General features: G+C 40.4%; 1 protein-coding gene across 6 annotated transcripts in view; it reads left to right on the top strand.

Annotated features, from left to right (window-relative positions):
* Positions 1-23,692, top strand: part of Acap2 (ArfGAP with coiled-coil, ankyrin repeat and PH domains 2) — a 124,541-nt gene extending 100,849 nt beyond the window's left edge. For 3 of the 6 annotated variants that reach the window (XM_052740537.1, XM_052740538.1, XM_052740539.1), the window contains 11 exons: positions 2,031-2,239; positions 2,591-2,660; positions 3,640-3,731; positions 5,179-5,339; positions 5,734-5,838; positions 6,228-6,320; positions 8,731-8,918; positions 9,725-9,834; positions 12,069-12,179; positions 14,080-14,141; positions 19,590-23,692. In XM_052740537.1, coding sequence (XP_052596497.1) covers positions 2,031-2,239; positions 2,591-2,660; positions 3,640-3,731; positions 5,179-5,339; positions 5,734-5,838; positions 6,228-6,320; positions 8,731-8,918; positions 9,725-9,834; positions 12,069-12,179; positions 14,080-14,141; positions 19,590-19,690 — 1,302 coding nt within the window. In that variant the 3' untranslated portion in view covers positions 19,691-23,692. The remainder of the gene's footprint in view (positions 1-2,030; positions 2,240-2,590; positions 2,661-3,639; positions 3,732-5,178; positions 5,340-5,733; positions 5,839-6,227; positions 6,321-8,730; positions 8,919-9,724; positions 9,835-12,068; positions 12,180-14,079; positions 14,142-19,589) is intronic. The other 3 variants (XM_052740540.1, XM_052740541.1, XM_052740542.1) reach the window with 1 other exon arrangement.
* The last annotated feature ends 229 nt before the right edge of the window (positions 23,693-23,921 follow it).

Below are 23,921 nucleotides of genomic sequence, written 5' to 3'. Positions count from 1 at the left end.
CTTTGGTCCAGCTGTACAGTACCTGGCATGCAATCCCTCCAGTGAAACAGGCCTCAGAGTCACACAGAAAACAGTTAGTCGATCTGTAACCATTATGCCCTTATCGTACCAGTGGGCACATCTTTCCAGCAAGTCGGTGTCGTTAGCATGCAGGTTCCAGTGCTGGGTAAGGCTGTGGATGTCTCTTCCCTCCCCAGCAGCTTCTGGCACTGTAAGGCAGCCAGCAAGGGGAGAGTTTCCCGGTCAGTTTGAGGTTGGTCTCTGTGTCTCGCATCCAATGTGAGTGGTGTCTCCAGCAGTAGGGTCTTTACCATCTAGTTACTGTGGGCAAGTGAGCAGTGGCCACAGCCTGTGACATTCAGGGTGCCACTGGGCCTCCCGGACCAAGAACTCTTAGGGAAAGATCCTGAGTCATAAATTAAAAGAAAATTATTTTTCCTTAGATAATCCTGTAGACAGCTAGATTAAGAACTGTTTCATAGGTTTTTCTTGGCTGTCTTATAATGTATCAATGATTATAAGTTAAGACTACACACTGAGCACCTAGTTAAGATTTTGTTGAATATAAGGCTCTCGTAAGTTTGGATTGTGTGTTGAGCAACAGCCACAGTCAGGAATTTTGTTTCGTTTTGTTTTGTTTTTCAAGACAGGGTTTCTCTGTGTAGCTTTGAAGCCTATCCTGGAACTCTGGAGCCCAGACTGGCCTCAAACTCACAGAGATACTCCTGCCTCTGCCTCCCCAGTACTGGGACTAAAGGCGTGCGCCACCACCGCCCGGCCTAGGGCTGGGATCTTTAAGCGGATACTGGCCTTATTCTCTGAAGACACTGGGAACTCCAAGTCCTGAGCTTGCCTTGTTTGCTCGGCCCTTCCTACTTCTGTGTGTTTCCAGAAAAGACAAAAGTCAAATTCTATTTCCAGTGCTTCTGGGCTAGCATGCTGGAATGTACAGGGTGGAAAGCTTTTGACACTGGAAGGCTTTAGACTATACCTTTAATTACTTAAAAAAGAGCCACATCTTTGAATTTGGTTGATTATTGCTGCATGTAAGCCAGTGCTTATTAAATAATCTATTATTGGTGTGACTGTACACTTAAAAAAATTAGCTCTTTTCATATCATTTTTGTTTTTGGTTCACTACAAAGATGATATATTTTCTACCTTTTCACTTTATCATAGTTATGAACTGTAGTAATTAAAATAACTTGCTTCTGGTTAACACCTGTGGTAAATGTGGCACCAAATACTTTGTTCTTTTTGTTTGCTTTCTGTAGCTAGAGTTTTCCTGCCTGGCCCACAGTCAGGACAAATCTCTGTCACCCGCCAGTCCCACAGCCAAGTAAACACAGAGACTTATATTGCTTACAAACTGTATGGCCGTGGCAGGCTTCTGCTAACTGTTCTTACATCTTAAATTAATTTCTATAAATCTATACCTTGCCACGTGGCTCGTGGCTTACCGGCATCTTCACATGCTGCTTGTCATGGCAGTGGCTGGCAGTGTCTCCTCCCACCTTCCTGTTCTCTCAATTCTCCTCTCTGTTAGTCCCGCCTATACTTCCTGTCTGGCCAATCAGTGTTTTATTTATTGACCAATCAGAGCATTTGACATACAGACCACCCCACAGCAGCTTTCTTCTTTGAAAAGAGCCTTCCTGTGTAGCTGAGGCTGTCTCTGAGCTTCTGGATACTGCCTCAGCCTCCCAAGTGCTGGATTTTTATTATTGAGTCTTAATAATATTATGTCTCCCACTCTGTCTTTACCTTTCTCTGTGTCCTCATCTCTTATTCTTTATATGTTCAGTGTCAGTAATCACATAATTGTTAATGTGTACATTTCCCCTTCATTGATGATGCCTATTCATAAGAACCCCAGTCTTTCCATTCCCAGTGCCTAGAGTAATGCCTATCCAAATAGATGTTTAATTTATGAGCTAGAAGCTTTTGCTTGTAGTATATAACATATAGCATGTTCTTACAGTACTTTACAAAACACATTAAAATTACCAAATGATTTTCAATTCTTCTAGAAGCTGGATAAAAAGTCATCTCCATCAACAGGAAGCCTAGATTCTGGAAATGAGTCAAAAGAGAAATTACTGAAAGGGGAAAGCGCACTGCAGCGTGTCCAGTGTATCCCTGGCAACAGCAGCTGTTGTGACTGTGGTCTGGCAGACCCACGGTGGGCCAGCATCAACTTGGGCATTACCTTGTGTATTGAGTGCTCTGGGATTCATCGGTAGGTATGCTCACCAAGAGCAGGAGAGTTCCTTTGGGTTAAATACATGTTGTAAATTACTGTGTTTTCTTGTTAGTGGGTCTTTTCCAGTTCCCTGATTTAATTAACAGTTTATATTTGCACATTTTATAAAGTGGATAATTTTAGTTAGTAAAGTGTTTTGAGAACTTTGGTTCATCATTCATTATTAACCAGAGGATCCATCCATATTTATATGGGGGAGCCATTTGTGTGTGTGTGTGTGTGTGTGTGTGTGTGTGTGTGTGTGTGTGTGTATGTGTATGTGTATAAATATGCAAATAGTGACTCAACTTTTTACTAAAAATAATGCAATCTTTTTTCTCTATGTAGGAGTCTTGGGGTTCATTTTTCAAAAGTACGATCTTTAACTTTAGACACTTGGGAGCCTGAGCTTTTAAAGGTGAGATAAATATTTACATGAAAATATTTCACAGGTGATTGTAGATCTCCTCTAGCTGGGATGAACTAGTGCAGTGAGGAAGTGAAGGCCGAGTAGAGAAGTAGGTGGACCAAGAGAAAGAAAATCTAAAAAGATTTACAGCATTTGACAAGTAGTTAGTGGTGTCTGGTGATAGAACTCAGGTACAGGTTGAGTCCATAAATGATTACAATGAACTCTATGTTTGATAGATTTTAATCTTTCTATAAAGTAGGAATGAGTGCACTTTAGAAAGCTGTCTAGTTTTAATTTTTGTCCTTGCATTGGCCAGTGCTTGCTACACCTTACTATATGGGATACTTTATTGTGAAACTTCTTGCCCAACCACAGGCCTAGGCGCAGTCAGTGGTTATGATATATAGATAGACACGTGATAAATATGACTTTTGTTTAGAGATTCGTTATTATTATTTTTAATTTTGTGTATGTGTCTGAGCCTGTGTGTGGATGTGTGCACTAAGTGCAGGTCCTTGCAGCCAGTGTGAGTTCTGAGACCTGCGCGTGGGTCCTCTGCAAGAGTAGTGTAAGCCCTTCAGCCACTGAGCCATCTGTCCAGTCCTGATTTTAAATATAGCTATATATGTAATGTATCTGGATGGATGGATGGAAGGATGGATGGGTGGATGGATAGATGGGTGGATGGATGGATGGATAGATGGGTGGATGGATGGATGGGTGGATGGATGGATGGGTGGATGGATGGATGGATGGTTTCTGTTAGGTACCTGTTATAGGAGTGATAATGTTCTGATAAAGAATAGCAAATGGGTAATAATCTCATTTGTTGGCCCATTTTAACTTTACATTTCTTTGTGGAATGAACAATTACAATATATAAAGAGGAATTTAGTTAATTGTACCCACTTAAGGACTTTTTAAGTTTAGCTTAATATTAGGACTTTTAATTTATAGCTTGCTTTCTTGTTTTCCTGTGAAACAGCTTATGTGTGAATTGGGAAATGATGTTATAAATCGTGTTTATGAAGCTAAACTGGAAAAAATGGGAATAAAGAAACCACAGCCAGGACAAAGGTACAGTTGTCTTAATGTGCTACTCTCTTCCCTAACCAGAAATACAACCACAGTTGGCATAAAACATTGTGATGGAGTGTGTGGAAGTCACATTATTCCTTCTGTTTAAATGTGATTGTGTCTTTCTTCAGTGTGTTCATCAGACCTGTACTGTAGCTGTACTCATTAGACCTTTGCACCTCACTGAGCAGTCAGTCATCTGTAGTCTTTAAATGACAAGGAATTGTTTTTTAAAAAAATCTCTACATAGAAATGCAAAGGCTTTTGCCATTAAAGCGGTCCAAAGTTCTGTTAGTGGGGGCCATTAAGAGGAAGCGTGGTTCAATCTCAGGCATTAGTTCGGTTCCTTAGCACCTGTGTTACAAGCAGGGCATGGCAGTGCGTGCTTGTAATCCCAGTACTGGGGAGGCAGAGGCAGGGTACCCCTTGGGCTTGCTGGCCAGCTAATCTCAAGGGACTAGTGAATTCCAGGTTCAACAAAAGACTATGTCTCCAAAAATGAGATAGAGAGGGATTGAAGAAGACACCTAATGTTGACCTCTGGGGTCCACGTGCCTGTGTGTGTACACCAGCACACACACATGTGCATACACAAACATGTACATGTTACCCCCCCCCACACACACACACACATAATCTGTTCGAATGTCTCAAAGATCAAGTTTCTACTATCTACTCTGAATCATTATTTATGATCTGACTTAGTTCAGCAAATGTTGACCACACACTTGGGTGGCACTGTGAGGCTTTGGAATCAAAGGCGAGAAAGGCAGTTTGGTTGTGAAATCAGAAAGAAAAATTATAGAACAGGCATATTTCATGGTTATATCTTAAGCTAACAAGAGAAATGACATTTTCCACTGTAAGTCTGGGATACTGTATTGTTTTATTATAGTTATTAAATTATGACCACCAGTAGTGATTATTCAGGATATGACAGCTTCTCCAGTAAAAAGGAATTAATGTTAATTTCTATATATTTTTTAGCTTTCTTGGTAATGTTTTAATGTAGAACACAAACAAGGGAGCATGTATACAAATACATGCACACAGAAATTAAGAGAACCACAGAGTGCTGTGTAGCTGTGAGTTTTCAGTGGGTCATTATATTCCGTCTGACTGTGAAAACAGCTTCTTATTTAGAAGGAAAACATGTTGTAGAATGTTCTATGTTACCTGTTACAGAGTCACTTAAAAAGCTTTTAGAAGAGGGTGTCAGGGTCCCGGGAGCTGTAGTCACAGGTGGTCGTGAGTGAGTGGGAACCAAACTCAGGTCCTCTTGGAGCAAGCAGCAGGCACTCTTAACTGCCCAGCCGTTTCTCCAGCGTTCCCCACCCCACCCCATTTACTTTCAAGTGCTATTAGATTCAGTGTCTAGTGGCATTCATTCAGTATTAGCCATGCTAAGGGGCTAAATAAAACATCATGGCATTTTTCTGTTTACCAGACAGGAGAAAGAGGCATATATCAGAGCAAAATATGTGGAGAGGAAATTTGTGGATAAATACTCCATGGCATCATCACCTTCTGAGCAGGAGAAAAGGGTTATCTCCAAAAGCTGCGAGGAGCAGAGGCTGAGCCAAGTCAGAGCATCCGTCCACACCGCAGGTATTTACCTTGGATCTTTTCTTAAGCTGAAGCCACTTTTTAAATCTCACAGTTACGGCCATTGTAGGGTTTTTTGTTTTGTTTTGTTTGTTTTTTGTTTTAAATGCTAGAAGCCTGTACACATTCTAAGGGAAAACTGGATCTCTGTGTCTTTAAGACAGTTCAGCTGAGATGGCCCCATGGTTCCCATTCCTAGGTACGGTCTATACTCTGCGGAGCACAACTGCTGAACAGCAAGGGGAGATGGGATTGGCAGTTATGATGCTGAAAGCCCCGAGTATCTGATTCACTCCCTGATTTCCTTCCCATGTTCTCCCTACACTTCCCCAGTAACGGTGTTTCCTGCCCCCTTCTCACGGCCTGCTTTGTGCTTTGCTAACTTGCATGTCCCCAGTGGCTGCTGTAAATAGCGACGAGGCCAGGCGGGAGTCTCTGTTCTGTCCTGATGAGCTAGACTCACTCTTCTCCTACTTTGATACTTCTTCAAAACTGCGTAGTAGTAAGTACTGTTGTGGAGCATTCATTCCAAGTCTGTGCCAGTGGTCATTGTGCGGTGTGGCCATTTCTCTAGATGTTGCCCATTGTCTCAGGATTACATATCACCACAGTCATACAGTAAATTAAGCTCCTCACTACTCCCAGCCTTTGTGGGGTAATGAGATGTGTTAGAACTCTGAAAACACGTTTATTTTCAGGCTTTGTGATTGATTTATGTTCCAATAAACTAAATTACAAAAGGATTAAAATTGCAGCAAGTTTATTATGCTGGTGGTGGCCAAGTTCATGTTTCCGTGTACCAGCTCATTTTACGGTCTTGTTGGTTGTGGGAGATTGCTTTCTAAGTGATGTGAACTTTAATCACTAGCTCTTTTTTGTCCCTTAACACAGTTAAAAGTAATGACAGTGGAATCCAGCAAGGCTCTGATGATGGACGGGAGTCTTTACCTTCCACTGTGTCAGCCAACAGCTTGTACGAGCCTGGTGAGTTTCGATGAAAGTCGGTGTTGATTGGTGTAGTTTGTTGGACAATGCATGTAGCGAATGTCGGTTCTCTTGTGGGTGTGTTTGCATGTGTGTGCTCCCGTGAGGGCCAGAGGTTAATGTCTGGTGTTCTCCCTCAGCACTCTCCACTTCCTGGTGGGGATGGGAGGAAGGGTAACTGATGTGTCAGTGTGTGATGTGTGTGCACGTACTGTGTGCCCATGGGAGTGTTGATGTTCCCATTCCTTTGCCTCTATAACTGACCTCTCCTGTCCCATCATAGTCTCAGTCCCTAAACACCATTCTGCTTCCTGTCATGATAGCAGAAGGTGGCAGATCATACAGTATGTACTCCTTTGGGTTTTTTTGTTCAGCATACTTATTCCAAAAATAACTATGCCATTATTCTTATCAATTGCTCATTTCTTTTGTATTTCTATTGTGTTTCCCCGAAACGTTTACTAGAAGATTTAAATTTACCTAAAATGAGAATTTTTGAAATATTACCGACATTAGGATCACTCTAAGGATGAAACTCACTGGAAGTAGTTAAATGTGTAGAAATGTCAAAACCCAGACTACCACATTTTCTGCAGCATTGCTTAGTAGAGGAGATAATGTACCTGGGATTAAATTTTACAGCAGGGATTATGAGTTTCCCAGATACATGAAAATGTCCCAGTGAGTTGGTGCGTTGGTGCTGCAGGGAAAGGCGTGGCTGCCAGGCCTTTCAGCCCAGTTCAAGCCAGAGGCCAGCTTGGTGGGAGGAGGGAACTGACTCCCAAGTTATCTGATGACCGCCGCACTCACACCAACCCACCCCTAAAATACAAAACTTTAATGTAATGAAACTTCTCATAGATGTTCAGTTTCAAATCTAATCAATCATGACTTTAGATTTTAAATCGAGCAGTTTTCTGCTGAGAGTTTTTTCCCTTGTCCCAGACCACCCTTGCATTTCCTGGCATTTGCCTTTTCTCTCTCATGTAGGTATTTCTATATGAACAATTAGGAACTAAGATTTCCATATAGCAGAGAACATGGGATGTTTGCCTTTCCAAGTCTGGGTTATCTTACTTAATATATTGTCTAATTCCATTTGTTCTTCCACTTTAGTTTTGGGGACAGCGTCTCTCATTGAACGTGGAGCTCCGTGATTTGGCAGTGAGCTCCAGGGATCTGTCTTCTTTGCCCCCCAAACACTGCTACGACATCTGTCAGCCTCTGTACTGGCTTTTTACCTGGTTCTGGGGACCTGGACTCAGGTCCTTTTTCTTGTCTGGCGAACATTTCACCCCATGGCCATCTCTCCCCTGCTCTAAATGTCAATTCTTGATTAGATCATTTCTCAAGTAGGTGGTTAATCTTTTTAGAAGATACTAAGGGAAAAGCAATATTGTTTACGGAGAAAGCTATTGTTTCTCTTTATTTTTGGATTCTTTCCCCAGTCGGGCATTCATCCAGACTTCATGGTGTATGCTAGGGGTTTTAACCTGCACTGCTGACCCTGTCCCCTTTGTCACTGTCTTCTCCTGGGCTGTTTCTGTACCAGCATCTCCCTCCCTTTGGATTCTTCTCCTCATCATAATCCCTTTTTGCCTCCTTCTGTGATTTCAGTGTGTTTAGTCTTGCAGAATTCTTTGGCAAATAAGCATTCTTTAAAACGTTTGAGTTATAGTGTAAATTGTGATGATTACATCATCCTAGGAATGTTTGAACTATTAGTAAATTCTTTAGGAGTCCAGGCTTTTTGGAAGATAGTCAATTTTACCAGCAACTAACATATTTCCTGGATACTGGCAAGGCCACAAAAGCCTGGAATATCAGTTGATGTTATTCCATGAGAAGATTGAATGTTTGGGAAATGAATAGTCTGTCAGAAATAATAATATCTTGAGAAATAAATGTGAACATCTCTCATATGCTCCTTGGGGTAGATGAATGATTTCCTATGTCACAATGTTTCCATTGTGAGTTTAAGAGTTCACTTTCAAAATTGAAGTAATTGTAGATACTATGAAGGTGTCCTAGCCGCTTCTCTGTCCTGAGGTTATCTGTTGTAAATGTTTAAATTTACAGTGTACTGGCCTTTAATTGTCTTCACTTGGCTGTTCCTGCCGTTCGTCCAATAGAACTCTTTCTTCCTGCAAATTCTTTCTATTTTGCTAAACAGTTTGCTTCCTGTGCTAAGAGCACATTCCCCCCCCCCCCCCCCCCCCCCCCCCCCCCCGAGACAGGGTTTCTCTGTAGTTTTGCGCCTTTCCTGGAACTCACTTTGTAGACCAGGCTGGCCTCAAACTCACAGAGATCCGCCTGCCTCTGCCTCCCGAGTGCTGGGATTAAAGGCGTGCGCCACCACTGCCCGGCTAAGAGCACATTCTTATTAATGTATTTGTGCTTTGCTTTCCAGAAGGAGAAAGGCAAGAGTCTTCTGTGTTTCTTGACTCTAAACATCTTAATCCAGGACTTCAACTTTATAGGGCTTCATACGAAAAAAACCTTCCCAAAATGGCTGAGGCTCTGGCTCATGGTGCAGATGTGAACTGGGCTAATTCAGATGAGGATCAAGCAACAGCACTCATCCAGGCTGTTCTAGGGGTATGAATTAATACATTCAAGCTGTACTAGGGGTGTGAATTAATGCATTCAGGCTGCACTAGTGGGTGTGAATTAATGCATTCAAGCTGTACTAGGGGTGTGAATTAATGCATTCAGGCTGCACTAGGGGTGTGAATTAATGCATTCAGGCTGCACTAGGGGGTGTGAATTAATGCATTCAAGCTGTACTAATGGGTGTGAATTAATGCATTCAGGCTGCACTAGGGGTGTGAATTAATGCATTCAGGCTACACTAAGGGTGTGAATTAATGCATTCAAGCTGTACTAATGGGTGTGAATTAATGCATTCAAGCTGTACTAATGGGTGTGAATTAATGCATTCAAGCTGTACTAATGGGTGTGAATTAATGCATTCAAGCTGTACCAGGGGTGTGAATTAATGCATTCAAGCTGTACTAAGGGGTGTGAATTAATGCATTCAGACTGTACTAGGGCTGTGAATTAATGCATTGAGGTTTTCATTGATCTGGTAAAATAGCAAATATCGTAAATTCTAAACAAAGCATCATTATTGTTACTATTCTAAGAGGGGTTAGAAAGTAAAGAATTCTCTCATTAGTGATTTCTGCGTGTCACTTGGTGGCTTCTGATTTTGGGGAGGTGCAGCCGGAAGAGGATCTGATAATGCAAGGGGAGGGGAGTGGTGTGTTTTGATGGACTTCAGACTGTAAACAATTCTGTGTTAATTAGTTCTTGGAAAAACAAATCTACCGTATTTCTCTGCGGCCTCCATACAGATGTGCTCTTTCTCATCCGCGTTTGTACATTGTCCTCTTCTCTTTAAGGGCTCTTTGGTGACATGTGAGTTCCTCTTACAGAATGGTGCTAATGTGAACCAAAGAGACGTCCAAGGGCGGGGTCCACTGCACCATGCCACTGTCTTAGGACACACAGGGTAAGTAATCGTGCTTAAATATGTAGGTAGCTTTTATCTGAAAAATTACTTTGAAATAATGTTATTTTTTTCAGGTGAAGGATATTATGTAGAATTTGTAATAGAGGGCAAAAGTTAAAAATTCTCATTCGGAAGAAAAGCCATAATCAGTGTTCTAGATGGCTTTCTGTTGTTGGGATAAACAGCATGACCAAAAAGAACTTGCGCGAGAAAAGGGTTTATCTGGCTTACACTTCATGTCACAGTTCATCATGAGGGAAATCAGAGAAGGGACTTGAATCTGGAGCAGGAACCGTAGCAGAGACCACAGAGGAGCATTGCTCACTGGCTTGCTCAGCTTGCTTTAAAAAAAAAAATTATTTAAAAAATGTTTCTTTTTTAAATTATGTGTGTACGTACATCTGTGTGCGAGTATATGCGTGAGTGCAGTGTCTGAGGAGGCCAACGGTGTCCGGTCCCCTTGGAGCTAGAGTTACAGGTGGATGTAATCTGCCTGATGTGGGTGCTGAGAATCGAACTCAGGTCCTGTGCAGGAACAGTGTGTGCTCTTAATTGACAAGCTGTATCGTCAGCCCTCAGCTTGCTTTCTTATGCAGTCCAGGCCTACCTACCTATGGAGAGCGTCATCCACAGTGGGCTGGGTCCTTCCACATCCATAAGCAGTCAAGGCAGGTCCCCTCAGACTTGCCTACTGGGCCATCTGACGGGAACCTTTCAACCAAGGTTCCTTCTTTCCACGAGACTAGTTTGTGTCAGTGGACAATAAAAACTAACCAGTATAACTAGTGTACAGATATAAACTAACCAGCATAGCTAGTGTACAGATATAAATTAACCAGCATAGCTAGTGTACAGATATAAATTAACCAGCATAGCTAGTGTATCAATATAAACTAACCAGCATAGCTAGTGTACAGATATAAACTAACCAGCATAGCTAGTGTATCAATATAAACTAACCAGCATAGCTAGTGTACAGATATAAACTAACCAGCATAACTAGTGTACAGATATGAAATATAATGCTCACTTTAATCTTGGCATGTCAATAAATTGACCAGTTTACTTCCTGCCTCTGTTACTGACGTTGTGGTATTTTGTCTGTTTCCAGCCAAAGTTCATGTTGTTCATACGCATGTATACATACATTATCTGCACACACTATGTTGGGAGAACTTCTAACTTTGGGATTTCTAGGTTTTACTTAAGGTACTTAGTTCAGGCATTAACTAAGTTCTTATGTTGGGTAACTGACATTGAGGCTGTAAGCAGTATACTCAGAACAGTAATGCCATGGAAGTGGGCTTCCTGTTAGAGTGCTAACGAGGTAAGATGTTGGCTTTGTTCAGACAGTTGGAGTCATTCTAAATGAGATATCTCCGAGTTTCTAGTTATTCCTGGAGAAGCAAGAAGCTGACTTTAAGCATATTTTAATTGCATCTTTAATTTCGTTAGCTCTTGTTTTTCTTTATTAGAAGAAATTCAGTTTAGTTACTTAATTATGAAAGCTTTTCTACGTTAAAACACGGTAGTGTTTGCTTCATCTTTTATATTTGCCTAAATTGTAATAGCTTTTCTCATTTATTTCGCAGACTCCATTTACTCAGTCTTTCTCATGCTGTTAAAAGTGTGAATTTCTTGAAGTTAAGAAGGGGGGAGGGGTTACTGCCTGCTCTCTTCTGGTGTGTCATGATCATCATGGTGTGTACATTGTCTTAGCTCCCTCCATTCGTAGCTAGCGTGGTGTTTTTCCTGTTGTCAGCATCTGTGTATGACTTTAATGAGATTTGTGGAAGATAGGGACTGTGATTATATGTCACACTTCGTTATATAGCACCAGATTATCTAAGATAATGAAAATTATTTGGGACTTGTAAAGATCTCAGTCAGTCTCTATTATTGAAGTCTGTTCGTTGAATACTGTAGATGTATTAAGAATTTTCTAATAAAACATTATTTAAGTTAGGTAGAACTTTTTTTTTTTTTTTTTTTTTTTTTTTTTTTTTTTTTTTGGTTTTTCGAGACAGGGTTTCTCTGTGTAGCTTTGCGCCTTTCCTAGAACTCACTTGGTAGCCCAGGCTGGCCTCGAACTCACAGAGATCCGCCTGGCTCTGCCTCCCAAGTGCTGGGATTAAAAGCGTGCGCCACCACCGCCCGGCTAACTTTTTATTTTGAAGGTGAATATGGATGTTTTTCATCTTGCCACTGTCTGAGAAATGCTGTACCCTTAACAGGCAGGTATGTTTATTCCTGAAGCGAGGTGCCAATCAACACGCTACTGATGAGGAAGGGAAGGACCCTTTGAGTATCGCTGTGGAAGCAGCCAATGCCGACATAGTGACCTTGTAAGTGTCTCCTTTGCACTTATTTCCCGTACTACATGTTGTTTGTATAGACAGTCCTGTCTGTCCTGGAGCTCGCCATGTAGACCAGGCTGGCCTTGAACTCACAGAGATCTTACTCCCTCTGCCTCCCAAGTGCCGGGATTAAAGGCGTGCACCATCATGCCCAGCTCTGTGGGAGATTTAAACTCAGTGTTTTGTCTGTGCGGTTCCGTTAGGGACACTGGATGTGGTGAGCACTTTGAAATGCACAGGTTCATTTGTTGCTCACAGTAACTCTACGAGGACACTATTCTCTTATCCCCATTTTATAGTTAAGGAAGCCAAACCTCAGGTAATTTGAAAAATGAATAAATGTTAGAGCTAGGACTTGACATTGAGAATTTTTGCTCTAATGCCTGGACTCTTTAGAAACAGGAGCCATGGCTCCCCCAGTGCTCTTTCCCCTTTAGCACAGTCCCGGGTTGGGATGGGTAGAGCAATGGGTAGTTTATTCTACTACTTTGAGGAGTAGAGGCTTATCATTAAGCTGGAGGGACAGCAGTCTTAAACAAATGTTCCTATGGACACTTGATTATTTTGAACACAAAATAGATGTTTTTGAATGTTTGGCATATGTTTCTGTGACCTATTAAAGAATCTGTGGTTTTCAGTTGATTTGCATGGTAGGTCAAAGTAGTGTGTCCACTTAGAAATGTGATATTGTCAACTAGACTTCATTTCATGAAGCTAACGGAAGCAGGCCTTCAATCATGTGACTTTTCTATTCTGGGCTAATGGAAGCTGACACTTGGTGATCCCTCTCCTCTTGAATAGAAACATGCCTGTTCATGATGCTCTCAGTTCAAAGAAACCTTGTGGCTTCTTTGGGCCCCTCAGCTTCCAGTGAGAATTTTCGGCTGGCCATGCTGCAGCTCTCCCAGCCTCTAACCAAATAAGACACAGGCCATGGAGGAGTTATTGTCACTGTGAAGGCCTCCATCAACTAGCAATCAAGAAAATGCCCTACAGACATGCCCACAGGCCAGTCTGATCCAGACAATTCCCAATTCGAGACTTTCCCAGATGACTCTGGCCCATATCAAGTTGACAGCTGAAGCCAACTAGGAGAGCGCCCTTTCGGAGCATCCACATAGCAAGGAGATGCTTGGGAGCCAGCTTTAGTTCACAGGGTGCATAGGAAGCAGACGGGAAAGGTCAGTGGCGGATGCTGCCGCTGCCTGATGGAACACTCGGAAGAGTGAGCGAGCTCTGGGAAGCTGCAGATGGTGCGGTGGCCTCGGACAAGCAGCACCACAGAGAGGACTTTCAATGTTGCTTGGTTTTTGTCTTCAGAAAAAGAGGAAATACTTGTTTGCTTAATCCAGTGTTACCTGTCTTCCATTGCCAGGATAAGTAGCCCCCAAAGAATACTCACACTGTATGAGCAGTATGGTAACCTTGGGGAAATTTTGGTACTTACTGCCGTGCTTATATATCAAAATGTATTTCCGTTATTTAGAAGGAACACATTGCTTATGTGTTGGGAACTGTCTCACTCAAGATAAGATAAGCTAGTGAACTATGACAAGCTATTGCTTCCATACTGCAGAAGCATTCATTTTATCCAGTTGCTATAGGAGCGAGGCATCCTCTGAAGCCTGTAAGAGGCAGGCTGTTGGAGGTATAGGCACCTGCTTTAATAGGAAGTCCTGTACTGTCTTTGCTCATAAGAATGACTCAACGGATACATACGGTTATTTTTGTACTACAGATCGCTGGTCTGATAAACTGGGTTTGTTTTACTGGGCAGATGCTGGTAAGGGAATAATTCTGTAATTCTGCCAGCACATGTGCTATGTAACGCAATTGTTTATAAGTACGTGTGTTACTTCCTCTAAGAGTTCTTCTTCTTGAATTTTAGGTTACGTTTAGCAAGAATGAATGAAGAAATGCGGGAATCAGAAGGACTTTATGGACAGCCAGGTCAATATTCTACTAATAATCATACTGAAATGCAGTACAAAAAATGCATTCAGGAATTTATCAGTTTACAATTGGAAGATTCCTAGTTCCTTAGCTAACTAATGTGATGTGATAGAGATTTTATGATGTACTTGTAAATTGTGAGTTGTTAGCTGCTGTACTGTACCTACTGAATTCTTGGGTGGCTAATCCTGGACCTTTACCCACTCGGACATGTTCCTATTTCAGTTCACTTTCCTCACTGTCCTAGTCGGCTCTGGCTGCTGACGTCCTTCTCGGCTGTACAGACGTCTTCCATCTGCACCATATGCATTCCAGCGCCGTGAGCGCACACTGAGCAGACTGTGCTGCTGCAGCAGAAGAGCAGTTTCCAAAAGAGTTCTTTGGTTTTGTTTTTATTTTTTTATTTATTTATTTATTTTTGAGACAGGGTTTCTCTGTGTAGCCCTGGCTGTCCTGGATCTCACTCTGTAGACCAGGCTGGCCTTGAACCCAGAGATCCACCTGCCTCTGCCTCCCAAGTGCTGGGATTAAAGGCGTGCGCCACCACCGCCTGGCTTCAAAAAGAATTCTTGTTAGCTGTCCAGTGAATATAACAAAATGGGTTTCTTTTTGTTATTCAGGGAATTTATATACATTGTGTTCAGGGAAAAAAAATTATGTGTTTTGTATATAAAAAGTTAGTGTGGAAAATACCACGAAAAAGTTTATTGATGAGTTTTATATTCTAACCTAAGAATGAGTTGAAGATTTAAAGTAAAACTTTGCCAGTAAGTTAAAAGTCCACAATGGGTGTAGAATTAGTTGCAAAGGCTGAAGTTTATCTGTAGCTCTGCCCCAGGCATTTGTACACTATTTGCTGGGGTAAATAGATGTATTTAGAACAGTGTTTGTGAACCTGATGGTGAAGAAGACTTACTAAAAACCTCTTTCCATGATGACTTCAGTCTTTATCTCGAGTAGTTTTCCCTGGTGAGTCATGGTAGGAAGAAAGGACAGAAAAGTGGATCAGATTCCTCTGTTTGAGGGATGCATGCAGGTTAGACAGCCTCACGCAAAGGATGGTGCATTCCGGTTCATGAGCTTGAGAGTATGGATTACTGATTCCTATGCATATCACTAAACATTTCAGGAACTCGTGACGGAAGTACTTACAGACACTCACTTTGAAATGAGCATATTTGGTTTTATAAAAATTGATACTTATATTATTATTATTTTTAAAGTGGCCTGGTAAAATCCTCTCTCCTTCCTTGAATTATATTTTGAATTTCTGTACTTTATGTTAACTTCAGCCACATATTTGATTTTGGCTATAATCTATATCAGTGTGAGGCCATTATTTTCTCAGAGGACTTACTTACTGTTTATTTTTGGCCTGATGTAATAGGGAAGAAAAAAGGACCTGGATCAGATGCACACTTCTAATCTAGGGTGTTTCGCTTTAATCCTATGGATCACTATGAGTCAGGATGTTCTGAGATGTCAGTGTGCTAATTATGGGTGAGACTCAGCGCTAAGTCTGGATTTCACCCATTTGTTTCAAAGTGGAATGTTAGATCTTAAATAAGTTCTAATTTTGTAACAGATATCTTTAAATGATAGTATTACTAGGCCATTTCTGAGGCCTTTGTGTTTAAGCACTTTAAATAAAAGTTTATCAAAGACACTGAGCTGACATTTGTGAGGTAGCAGTGAAGTACAAGATTGTAAGTTAAGGTACATTTGTATTTCCCTGAAATTGTAAAGGTCAATGTTGAGCCAGCTGCATCTTCTTTAAGATGCTTGCTATGACGTCCGCCTGGATGGTGAGTCAGAGGTCAGAGGTCAGTGGTCCACTTGCTCTGCAGGTGGGAATTTGCAAGGGTGGAACCTTTCTTTTTGCTCCACTCCAGTCCTACCCAGATGGCTTGAGTTCTTCCACTTGTCTTTGTGCAGGTTTATATGTAAATATAGGAACTTCTAGGTATCAATAGGAAAATCATTTTTCTCAGTTTTAATGAAAATAGGAAAACAGGTTTCGCTTTAAAACTTCTTTTAAAAAAAATCCACAAATTTTAATTTAGAAGTTAAAAATTAGAATTCTGCCAACCATGCCATATTAGAAATAAGATTTAAAAAACTGTTTGAGAAACATCTTAAAAAGAATTGGGTTTTAGACTCAGTGTCAGGGTCCCGAGTTTGACGGTGAATATTTTGTTTGCGGGTTGTGGTGTGCTGGCCCAGCAGCTGCTCTTCGGTGCTCCTCTTCCCCCGCGAGTCCTGGCAGAGCAGGTCTGCTGGCCCCGACAGCAGCAGCCCTCCATTTTCCCTCTGCATCTCACTCATTTCCCTGCAGACTGTGCCTGGCCTCTTCGCTGGCATCCTAGCAACAGGAAGGAAGCAGCGGCAGAGCGGAGCGGTTAGTTTGTAGGTACAGAGCCTGTCGGTCTTTCGATAGTGACAGGTCTGCTAGTTAAAGGACCCAGTAAAACGCTTGGCAATCATGGACTCATTTGTAGGAAACCCTGTTTCCAAACTTGTGTCTGTAGTCCTATTTTTCTTGCAAGGTAGTATAAGAGCATACAGCTTCTGAAAGGAAGGTGGGTTCTCTTTTAGCAGCCTTTTAGACCTCTTAGGAGGCCTGGCTGGGTGAGGGTATTAGCACACCTTGCTCTCAGTAGTGAGAAATCAGTTATGTATTTTCCGTTTCTGGCGCTGGGTCTCATGAAGGCTGACAGATTCTCAGCCCGTGGGCAATCAGTGCATTATAGGGAGCCACTTCTGGTCAGGTGAGTGTGTGGCTTCTGGGACCTCTCCAGTCATTTGTAGAAGAAATGTTCCCAACCAGAAGGGGCAGGATGATGCCTACGGTCCTTTGAGAGCGTCGGTTTCTGTAGTGAGTTCACTGAACTCTTTCAGGCGTGCTAACTGCTGTTGTGGTAAATATTCTGAATAAATACCAAAAACTAAAGTGAGTTTTAAACTGCCAGTGGAAACACAGCAGTCTATATTTAAAAAATTCAGAATTGTTCAGGCACATAAAAAACTCGAACTTTCTGAATGAGGAAAAGTATGATTAAATGATTTAAAGAATATGCTTAACTGTTTTTTGTAGTAAGCTGTTCAGTGTATTAATAGGAAGATGTATCCTGGAACCTGGTTTATGTGTTCTAGTTCAGAGAAATTAGACTTGCCTTGGGAAAATTTTCAAGTGATTAAAATCTCCTCAAAGTTTAGGTAATGAAGTTCACTCTGTGTCGACTGCTTTAAGGAAGTCACTGTTGTTGCTTTGGACAGCACATTTTGAGGTCTAAGGAAGGTAGCATATTAGTAGTGCATTACTAATTTTAAAAAATTGAACTTAATGAGTTTTGTGTGTGAAGCTAGAAACTTCCTTTTGTATTGTATGGACTCTTAAATGTTTGCAGTCGGTGAAACCAATGATTACTACAGCACCAACACTCTGCTTCAAGAACACATTAATTCAGTGAATGAAAGGTCTTTGAATTAGTTTTGCATGGTACAATGGTACTGAAAATGTACTTGTGTAATATGTACTAGGCGATTTAAAATCAAACACTAGAAAACCATAAAGAAAAACAGCTTGTTATACAGAATATGCATTGCTGAATGTAGAAGCCATATATCGCCATTGTACTGCTGTAATACTTGAGAACACTCATCTGGTGCTATCTGTGAATGACTTGGCGTTAGCGTCTGCTAGACCCTTCTCCTGTTTCTTCCTGAATATATAATGTGTGCCTTTTATGTTACTTCTGGTGTTGGATGGTAAAATCAATGTAGTATTTTTGTATTATAATCTGCACTTTACACTTTCTTGGAAAGTAAAATTCTAGACTATCTGAATAGTATTTTAAAAATATTTGTAATGTTTACAATAAATATTTTACATATTTTAATTCAACATCTAAAAAGAGAACAAATTAAAATATTTTGTATGGTTTGTTAATTGTTATTTAATGTTGCGCTCCTCTCTGTTTCTTTGATGTCCTGTAGGATGGCCAAGCACAGGGGTAGTTTGTAGTGTGTCATGCTGTAATCGGACGGTCTGCCCAGTTCCAGCAGACCAGCCTTCCGTTTGCTTCCGCTCTAACCTCCAGCCAGCCTGTTCAAATTCTCTTCTCTCTGTATTTTCCCCTCTTAAAGTAGATTGAGTAGGGTTAGCTGAGTATTTAAATGTCATGATTCAATTCCCCAGATTTTAATAAATTGCTTTTTACATAGACTGAATGTCAAAAGTACTAAATATTAAGAGTATTATAATCTTTTTATTAAAATTCTTATGATTTTAGGTCTTTTTACTAGATTTTTATCTGCCCCCCTCAGTATTTTTCTAATTCTCTAGCTTTTGGTATGACATCTGTGTCCTCTGCAACCTTGCTTTGTAAGACTTGAGGAGTTTACTGTACTGTTAACAATACTGTAATAATGAGATTGTTGTAAGATGGGATGCAAGGGGTCTCAGAGGAAATAATGATAAAACCATGTGGTGACAAGAATCACATAAAACAGTATTTTATGCTCAAGTGAGAATAGAATTGTGCCAGGAGCCTGTACTAACGTAGTGTTGGCAGGAGGCGTCATGATGAGTAAGTCATCCTGAAAATAAGATTTCTCTCTTTGAGGGATAAATATGTACGTGTGTGTATATAGTTCCTCGGTAAGGAAAGTTGTGCCCAGCTTGCCGTAAAGTCCTTCTCTATAATCTGCGTCTCTGTAAGAGTGTTGAGTGTACACACATGTTAACTCCTCCAATTGTGAATAGATTCTTGGGTATCCTTTCCCGTTTTGCATAGCGTTCTTGCTCATAAGTCTACTGACAGTGTGGAGCTCTGGTCTTGTAGTCACTTTCTGACCTTTTGACTTAATTAGTTTAGTGAGCAATGGATCAGATACCAATGTTCTAAACCTTAAAATATATGTGAACTCCTTTGTACAAACAGCAGTTTCAGTGGAAAGCACCTGGAGTTGAAGATGGTGTAGAAAGCTCTTCCTAGCTGTTGACCAGCTTGTCTCCTTAGTAACCTGCATCCATCAGAACCTTAACTAGCATTTGGCTTTAGTCATTCCTTTTCACTTTTATCCACCTGAGTATTTTCTTATCCAATGTGCTGTGTGCTTCATCTCGAGTAACCTCTCCTGCCCTGTGCTAATGGATGTTTCTTCACATTGCTTTCAATGCTCGCCTCTCGCTCCTCCCTAATTCTGAGCTCCCCCACGGCGCCGCGTCTGAGCTGCTTCTCTCAGGTATAGCTTCCCTTTCTTACGGACTTTTCTGGCGTTGTTTTTAGTTGGCCTTTTCCCTTCCAAAAATGCTCTTGGAACGAAACTTTATTGTAATGTAATATAATAAATCCTAAAATAGTATGAATAAAAACGCATGTTGTTTTATCAGTACCTTAGCTGTGTAAATTCTCAAAGTGTCTTTATTTTACTTTTGTGCAGGTGATGAAACTTACCAGGACATCTTTCGTGATTTTTCTCAAATGGCATCAAATAATCCAGAGAAACTCAATCGTTTCCAGCAAGATTCACAGAAGTTCTGAGCCTTTTAAGAGGGGAAACTATGAAATTCGGTGAATTCCTAATGTGTACAACCAAAATCTCACCCTCTCCCACTTTTTTTTTACTGCTTTAATTCTGCTTGATTTTGGTGGACATTGAATTGTTTGGAAAACATGGTACCCATTCATTGGTATTTTTGTAAATGAAAACAGATCTCTCATAATTGGGAAAGGGAGAAATCCACTATAGTTCCTCTTTTATTTAAGAAGAAAAAAGCCTATTAATGGGTTGTGCTTTTACATAAAGTTGTATCCAGATCTAGACCATCATCTCTTAACTTCTGAGATGCTACACTGTTAGGCCCCTGCACCCTTTGCCATGGATGGTTCACAGTTCCCCCAGGAACATTCAGTCACTATGCCTGCATCAAGTGGGAGCCAGTTCTCTTACCTGTATGAAGGATGTTTCTTTTCTATAGCTTCCCTGATCGTTGTATGTGTGTTTTCTGGTAGCTTAGCTGTGGTACCCACGGTATGTGATGTAATTGCGGACTAGTGAGGCTGCTCCTCATTTGCTCAGACACGCCATTGCACTTCCGGACTTGACAAACATGACTGCTGCACAGTGGACCACACGTTAGTCTTTAGACTCACTTCATCTTACGGTGCAGAGGAGCGCTTACTTTCTCTTCTGTCAATCACCACAAGACTCCCAGCTTGGTTTTTATTGTTGGGTTGGTTTCCTAAAACCTTGACAGATCATCAGTGCAATAAAACGATTTCAGAAGTTGACTATTGCAAAATTGGGCTTTCATCAAAACAGGGTGATTTCAAAGATAATGTAGGGCATTTTTATATTTGGAATTTATCCATTTTAAGATATATATATATATATATATATATATATATATATATATATATATATATATATATTTACTGTTATTCCTGGTGGAAGATGTAAAGGAAGAAAAAGCTAATTTTTTTTCTGTTTATACTAAAATTTACCAGCAATAAATTCCTTTTACTTTTTTCTACATTTATCTTATTTACTATACAACAGTATACATTCTTTTAAATTGTATCCTGTATATAGCTTTAGAATTAAGTAAAATGTGTCATTGACCTTTGAGTTCCAAAATTATGAATATGTGATACAGTTTGGTCAGATTCCATCTCTGATTGACATGTCTTGTCAGAGTATGGAATGAATAAGTAATTACCTTGTGGGTCATTTCCAGCACTGTTGATGACGTTCAATCTTTTAGAAATTATTTGTAAGTAGCATTGATACTCAGCTTCACAGAACATTTTTAAATGTATATAAAATTATAGTTAATTAAATAAAAATTTTTAACATTTTCCCCACAGTATGTGGAGCCTTACTTTGATTGAATATAAAATCAGAATCTAAGCAGAAATCATATGGAAATAAATTCACAACACAGATATGGTCCTATCGTTCAGTCAGATTGCAAGCATCCAAAGCTTATTAAGTCACCACACATAGGGATAAAGAGCTGTTGTGATTTGTTTCTGAGGAAGTGCACACTTCCCCAGGATGAAAGGAATTTTGTTTCTCCTATCTCACCTCAAGCTTGCAGACCATCTGGCCTTGTAGGTATTTTGTTAAAGACAGAAGTCTAACTTCAACTGGTGTGTATTTTAAAATTTATTGTCCTAAAACATGTTCAAGGAGGACCAGGCTACAGAAGGGCAGAAAGCCCACCTTTCTTCCGCAGTGCTCATTCTCGGTGACTGCTGGAGCCCCTGCCTTGTCTGGAGGTGCTGATGGGCTTCCCTGTGGTTCAGCTGCCAGGAGACTGTCCCTCGGGCCTGTCTGCCTCCCTGCCTCGAGTCAGAAGTCCTTGGTGTGGCTGTCAGTAGTGTCTGCTGCCCTTTAATGGCTAGTGTTTTTGAAATAAGCCTTAAAGATTCAAGTGTATTTGAAATGCCTTAAAAATTATTGTGGTTCTGAGTATCGTTAGAAAAAGCTACACCTTTTCGTATTGCATGGAGGCTGGCAATGCAAGAATATATTTCTACGGCTTACTTAATTTTCTCAATGTGCTGAGAAATTGAATAGCAGAAAGGAATGGAATATAGCAAGGCTTTAAATTCATAGTTACACAGTAGCTTGGCTTTTAGATGAGTGTTGCTGTATTCTCTAATAGCTCCGTGTGGCCTGTTGTGAAGTCTTCTGGGCATTAGGAGAGAGGAGTAAACACAATGCCAGTCGCACACTCAGGCTGCTCTTTCTGATTGCTCTGTTCTCTCTCCAGGACAGACGTGCTGAAAATAGTGTGATGCTTTATTATTAGTCTGTTCACTCTTTTTCATGCTCTCAGTAATGTAAAAATTGTATTACTGCCAAGATAAGAATAGGGGCGCTATGAAGATTCATAAAATGAAGGTTTAACATGGGCGTAGATAGAGGTGATTGAGTAGCCATTCACCAGGCCTCATTGCAAGACTTACATGTTGAAGATTTCAAATTTATTTTTATTCATTTTTAAAAGTTTCTAGCATTACATTGTGCCTGATTAATTGATGCTGGTGTTTGCTGTAGTGGAGTGAACTTTGGTGTTTACTGCCCCCAAAGTAATCCAGCTTGCAATTTGTACTTTAGAACGTCATAGGTGCATTTTGGGAAAAAAAATTATACATTCACATTTTAGAGAATTTAAGTTTGTGATCATGTTAGCAGTATTTAAAAGTAAAATTTTCTGCGTATTAGATATGATCATAAACCAAGTTGTTTTATTTAAAACTAAACTCGCTACCCACTTGGAATAATTGAACATTCCTAGACCACTCATTCTCAAATTTTTTTGTGTGGTTGCATTTTGACCATGGCTAGAATTTTTTTTAATGAAATCTTATGTCCATAATAACTTCAGTTTATATCCTTCTTGGATCCAGGGCTCCTCACAAGTGACAGGATGAAACAAAGGGAAACTCTAAAAGCTCCCCTCATGTGTGTTTCATGACTTAGAGTGTTCTTCACACTACCTTTCCTCACCTGCTGCTCACAGGACTCCTAGATCCTAACCACGAGCATCAGCCTCGTCCGTCCGTGTCTCCATCCGAGCCCACTCCTCTCGTTTTACAGAGAGCGTCACTTCTTTTGCTAGTTGGAGGCCGAGCTGACCCGTGACCCAGGTCTGCCATAGCTTCGAAGCACTTGTATCATGGAAGGATTTGAAATCGCTGTAAAGCAGCAGCTTTCCCTGTGTTTGATAAGAGACTCCAAATACTCTGGAGAACCTCATGATGAAGTTTGAGGGACTAGATTGGAATTTGAAAGCATCAAATTGTAGAAGTCTCCAGATTTTACAATAGCAAACATTAATAAAAGCAAAATATTATAAAGTTAAACTCATCATTTATTAACTTTTTGATGTTTTCAAATGAAACATAACCATGGAAGGGACTTGGATTCAGTTTGGCTGAGTCCTAACACCTAGAAGGATGATTTTTGTGGGTGTCTTTTCCTGTTTACATAGAGGGGGATCATGTGGACAAAGAGAGATTGAATTAAATACATTTTTTCTTTGCATTGCTCTTCTCACTATCTTATTTTCTAGATTTTCTCATTCTCCAGTTTCATTTTGGGTTATTAATTTTTGACAGGGAAAGCTTGCTGCGCTATCAAGGTTGTTAGCACCATTTAATACGAAGGCTAAAGGTTAACTTTTGGAAATGACCAGCTCCTTTTTAAATATCTGTTTACGTGCGCTTTGTGATATTTCTGGATCATTCCGGTCATAAAGACTGATCACGTGTACTATTTCTTGCTACCTGTGAAAAGGATTTTAAGAATGTATAACCAACACTCATTAGTTTTTATTAGTGTGTAGAAGATTTGTATCTAATTCATGAATGTAGTTTTACTGTAGTTTGTCTTTGTAAATGGAGCAAAGTACATTATCTTTATAGTTCTTCTAAAATGTACATTATGTAAGAATTGTAAATATACTTGATTACTTTGTATGCTGAAAATTTACAATAATAAGTCAATAAAATATCTCACTTCTGGCACAGTTACTTGTATAAATGCCCGGAATTCTTTTGAACGATGTGGTAGCCAGGCTAACATCTGTTCTAGTTAAGGTCCAATCTGCTTCTCTGACCCTTCCAAATAATGGTGGTCCATGTTGATCCTGTTCGCTGATTACTTCCATTCAGAAATCCATTTTGATCCTTTAAATATTTCTTTCTCTCTAATTCCAGAGATGCTGCAGCCCCGCTTCATGAGCTAAAGACCACAAGAGAC

This window comes from Peromyscus californicus, unplaced genomic scaffold (assembly GCF_007827085.1).
Source record: "Peromyscus californicus insignis strain IS unplaced genomic scaffold, ASM782708v3 Scaffold_16__1_contigs__length_79575227, whole genome shotgun sequence".
Classification (NCBI taxonomy): domain Eukaryota; kingdom Metazoa; phylum Chordata; class Mammalia; order Rodentia; family Cricetidae; genus Peromyscus; species Peromyscus californicus.
Note: the sequence above shows the minus strand (reverse complement) of the source record. Positions and strands in the feature narration are given on the sequence as shown.